This window comes from Phyllobates terribilis, unplaced genomic scaffold (genome assembly GCF_046119375.1).
Source record: "Phyllobates terribilis strain yellow unplaced genomic scaffold, ASM4611937v1 Scaffold_5573__1_contigs__length_50719, whole genome shotgun sequence".
NCBI lineage: Eukaryota > Metazoa > Chordata > Amphibia > Anura > Dendrobatidae > Phyllobates > Phyllobates terribilis.
Window position 1 is genome coordinate 21,070 of NW_027368319.1, and position 5,114 is coordinate 26,183.

The window sequence follows — 5,114 nt, forward strand, 5'->3', positions numbered from 1 at the left end:
TTGTACATACTTCGGACCGGATTCGGTTCGGATCAGATTTCGGATTGTGTTCGGATTGTTCAACCGCAATTTTCCGGATCAAATTTCGGATTCGGGTCGGACTACGTCGGATCGGATTTCGGATTCGGACTAGTTTTGCCGGGTCTAGTTATACTATGAGGACTAGTAGATTATAGCAAATAACACAATGGAGGAAACATTAAACTTAAAAATAGCCATAAAACATCAAAAAAGGACTCTCCTACAAACCTCATTACAAGCAAAGATTCATCAATACAATTAGAAGATCTAATAAGTGTACATTACAGTGTAACTGAAGCATTTGCAGGAGATAACCTGACATTGATGTAATCATTCCTTAGAGAGGTCGATTCCAGCCTTCTTAGCAACAGCATCCAATCCATTCTTCTCAATGGTCTTCAAGGCTTTTGTTGATAAACGAAGCTTCACAAATCGTTTGCCTTCTTCCCACCATACCCTCTTGTATTGCAGGTTCACAAACTGCAATTTCTTTGACTTCTTGTTTGAGAATGACACATTATTTGCTCTGTTGGATTTCTTCCCAGTGAAGGGGCAGATTCTCCCTGACATAATCAATCAAATCACATTCAGTCTCTTGATACTTACTATATCAACAGTGTTCAGGATCCATAATCTCATAATAGTTAATGTTCATCTGTTTCTGGTGTATGAAAAAGTGTCATCAGAGCAATTCATCAGCTCCCAAATTGCATGTTCCGGATTCAGGAACAATGGTTCTACAATAATCTTCTAGCCTAGTGAATCTCAGATTAGCTCTTCAATTTCATATTGAAGCTATAATCAAACAACAGACAAGTAATTGGATATAGTATGGTACAAAATAGAGCTGAAACTCCCACAGATTTTGCAACGCACTCGTCAAAATTGTGACAATTTGTAACAACATATACAAGAAACCTAATTTCTTGGCCTCCTGTAAAAACATTCACAAAAAACAATAAACCTGTAACAGATGAAGAAAAGCATAATTTGAATAAATAAGAGAGAAAGAGAAAGATTAATTACGAGCAACAATAGGAAGGACAGCAGGTGCTGAATTCGGAGAAGAGAGGGGCTTTGAAAGATTTTGGTGGGAGATTTTGAGTCCACATAATTGGGAGGTGATAAACCCTAGCTCCGACGAAAGATCCTTGGACTTGAGAGGCTGCAATGCTGAGGTTCGCGTTTTGCGGAAGCAAACGGAATTTGGGATGCTGAAGAGTAGGCCTGTAGCAGCCGAAGTCGCCATTGTTGGGAGCTCAAAATGTGTTATCTTGTGGGAATGGATAATGACTCTCTCCTCTGCCTATGCTTCTTATTTTGGTTGATGTTGTAGGCTTTTGGTAAGGTTCGAGTAAGAATAAGATGAATGAACCCGTTAAAATGGGAATTGCTATTTGTAGCATTTTTTTTTTATTAACTGTTGTACCTTGGCTCGTCACAAGTCATTATTGTATATCTCGTCACAGATTATGATACAAAGCCTCGTCACGTTGTTCATGATGTCTCAATCGTCACGACAGAGATATGTTCCGCTCGTCAAGAGAAGCATGTGGGCCGCTCGTCAAGTCATTTATTTTAGCTTATAAAAGTAAAAAACCGGTGAAAACCCTCTCATATCTCACGTCTGCCTCCAAAACTCTCCATATCTGCAGAGAATCAACGCCACCACCTCGTGACGCCTTGTGACGATTCCCGGTCGCTCGTAACACCTCCCATTTGCTTCTTCATTGATCTACAACTCTTAATCGACTAAAATATGGTTAGTAACTAATCTTCTATCATTATTTGTGTTATCTGATGAATCTTTAGATCTATAACTAGTTTATTTTATCGTTGGAAGATTCAATATGTATTGTTGTTATTTAGGCTAATTCTTGTGATATATTTGCATTTTTATTGTGGAAATCATGAAAAATAGAAAGTTTGAAGTTGGATTCGTGGTTTACTTGTTTTTAGGTTGGAAATTTTAGATTTATGGAACTGGAAGTTGGATATGTGGTTTTAAGAAGTTGAATTTGTGGATTAGGATGATAAAAACAGTTTTTGGAATGAAAACTGTTTTTCCGGTGTGTTCTGCAGGGGGTAGCCAACCAGCCAGAGAAAAATTGTTTCTGGCTAGCACCCTGGTTTATGACGAGCGACTGTGCATCCTCGTTACGGGTCCTACTAACTATATTAAAAAGTTAATTTGATAGAAATAAAAATACAATTAATTTGATATTTGAAACTAACAATTAATTTATTTCATCGGAATAAAACAAACAATTAATTTGATATTTAAAATGTCAAAATATAATTCTTTTGGTTTTTATATTTTGACTATTTTAATTTGTATTTAAGTGTGTGATATGATGAATTGGAAGTTGAATTGGTGTGATGAAAACTCTTTTTGGCTAATATTGATATTTTAATTTGTATTTAAGTATAATTTGAATATTTTAATTGGAAGATTAGGGAATTTAATAACTTTTTTTATTAGGGTGATGAGAACTTTTTTTGACTAATATTGATATTATTTTAACTTTATTCACATTAAAATGGAATACGAGCTTTTGATGTTTAATATGTTGTGTTTACATGATTGTTTAAGCAAAGAAGATGGGTGTGATGAGGTCTAGATCTGAACGGCATCATAAACGGGATGCTATTAGAGATGCAGAAGAGGTCGCTCAGTGGGATGCAGAGGAAGCAGCCAAAGCTGAAGTGAGTTGGGCAGAAGAGTTGCCCGAAAGAAGAAGAGGGGGGTTGAACCCAATGTAGCCTTCGCTTGTACTCCATCAAGAATTTTTGTGTCAATTGATGGAAGGCCATGTTACTCAGAGCACCCTCCGTACCCGTACCCGTACCCAATAGAGCCGATGGATTCTGCTTCTAGGCATTCCGTGTCCGCCACGGGTCATGATGAATATATGAGAGAGGTGTCGTCTTCCCATCGAATGTTGATGGAGTATCATGGTCAGCAACAGTGGGGTGGTGGGTTTCAATACCATCAGGGGGATTATTCTTCCTACGCACAGAACCCACAATATGAAGAGGCGAATGAAGTGCCTATGGAGGAACAACCTCAGAAGCAGGTGTTTATAATGAATTGAAAGATTGATTTTGATAAGTTAAGTTTCATAAATCATAATAGGATTGATTTAACCTTAAACCTGCTTTGTAGGGGGGGCAAAGAGCATGGACAACCCCACTGGATGAAGAGGGTGACGGGGAGGAAGGAGAAGAGGATGGAGGCGAACAAGCATGGAGGAGAGCCAATAGGGTCAACAACATCAACCCTTACATGACTGGGAGGGGCCAAGGGTGGCCCATAAGTCCCTACTTTTGTTGCGTAGCTTTTCCGCCACATCACATACGATATCTATCAAAGCAGTGTAAGTTACATCTATTATGAAATGTATTTTATCTAGTGCTGATATTAAGTATAGTACTAATATTTAGTATAAATATCAAGGTCAAACATTAGTATTTATTTAATTTTGCAGAGTCAAACATTCAACTTCCAATTCCGGCACATGTCTGTCCGAGTGTGGAACCCATCCACGGGCTTGCCAGACGCGCAAGTTGCTATCTCTGCCAGACTGGGCCACATCCCAACGCATATGTACGAGCACGTGGACATGCAACTGGTAACGACATTCGTGGAGAGGTGGAAGCCGGAGACCAACTCATTTCACCTCCCTTTTGGTGAGATGACGATCATGTTGCATGATGTCCAGATTCAGATATTGCTCCTTATACGAGGAAAGGGCATGGGGTCCACGAAGGAGTATCGCCTCAAGGGAAAGACGATCTCTCTTGCTCACAAGTTGTCTGAGGCAAAGATATTTCTTGGGGTGGATGTGAGAGATTCCTCTATCTCCCACACAAAGCTTAAGGCGAGGTGTGAAAGCCAGAAGTGAGACATTCCAGTCTTGGGGTAATAGGGTCGGGGTATCTACTTCATCTGTTAGGTAGTACACTATTCCCGTACAGGTCACAAGACAAGATACCTCTCTCCAACATAGACTTTGTCAGGGATTTGGAGGATGTCGGAAGCTGGGCATGTGGTGTCGGTCTACTCGCTTCCACGTACCGGGAATTGAGAAAGGCTTCTCGGGCTGAATGCAAGGAGATATCAGCTTGCTATACGCTGATCCTGGTAAGTATTTGTTTCTTAAAAAAAGAGTTTTATTTTCTCTTTGACATATATATGGTAAGAATTAAACAAACTATGCAGAGTTTGATATACATGTACTTCTCGACGTTGATCCCCCAGCGAAGTCAGTGGGAAGGTGGGTTGCCTTATGCCATGATATGGTCCCCAACTGCTGAGTTCGGACACGGAAGAAACTACAGGACTGAGCTAGATGACATGACGGAGATTGAGATTTGTGTTATTTTGTATTCCTTCATAGGTTGATTGGAAATCTTATGAAGACCTGGACTTCACCGAAGAGGACCTCGCACCTTCATTGTTTCACGGTGTGTTGGGGTTTGGTCATGATATGACTGAACCCTACATGCCTGATCGAGTGGTGAGGCAGCTTGGACGGATCCAAAGGTTTCCCGCACCGGTCATTGCACCCACCCGAGTCCACTGATATAGAAAAATTGCAAGCTACGCGGTTGATTACACAACCTTGCAATGGGTATGGTATGCGCAACAATTCCACCAATTCTCAGTGGAAGAACTGGGTCCGGTTGCTGAGCATGGTTTGAGGTATGCCAGAATACATGCCTTTGTTTACAGATCATACCCACCCGCGCATTATTCCTCCAACAACCGAAGAACATGGAATGGTAAGCATATTTGAGATTGTTTTACAATTGGTATTGTATAATATATTTTATTGACATATTATATTGTTCGATCTTCATTCAGTGTATATATTTTATTGACATATTATATTGTTCGATCTTCATTCAGTGTATACAACGCGTGAGGGGCTACCTTCAGCCTTTTTATGAAGAAGGTGACTGCCCGGCACATGACATGTGGCAGACCATCCATACAAGTTTTGGATGACATGAGGCTTTATGACTACCCGTGATTTGTAACACTTAGTTGTTAGTTAAATTTGGAGGTTATAAGTATTGTTATGGATGTC

The 5,114-nt window shown here is 40.0% G+C and overlaps 1 protein-coding gene across 1 annotated transcript; it reads right to left on the minus strand.

The window, feature by feature from the left end:
• Nucleotides 1-351: 351 nt before the first annotated feature.
• LOC141250377 (uncharacterized) lies at nt 352-1,270 on the minus strand. Its single transcript, XM_073669939.1, has 2 exons — nt 1,048-1,270; nt 352-584 (listed from the first exon to the last, which is right to left on the minus strand). The coding sequence occupies exons 1-2, from the start codon at nt 1,268-1,270 to the stop codon at nt 352-354; spliced, it is 456 nt and encodes a 151-aa protein (XP_073526040.1).
• Nucleotides 1,271-5,114: the final 3,844 nt, after the last annotated feature.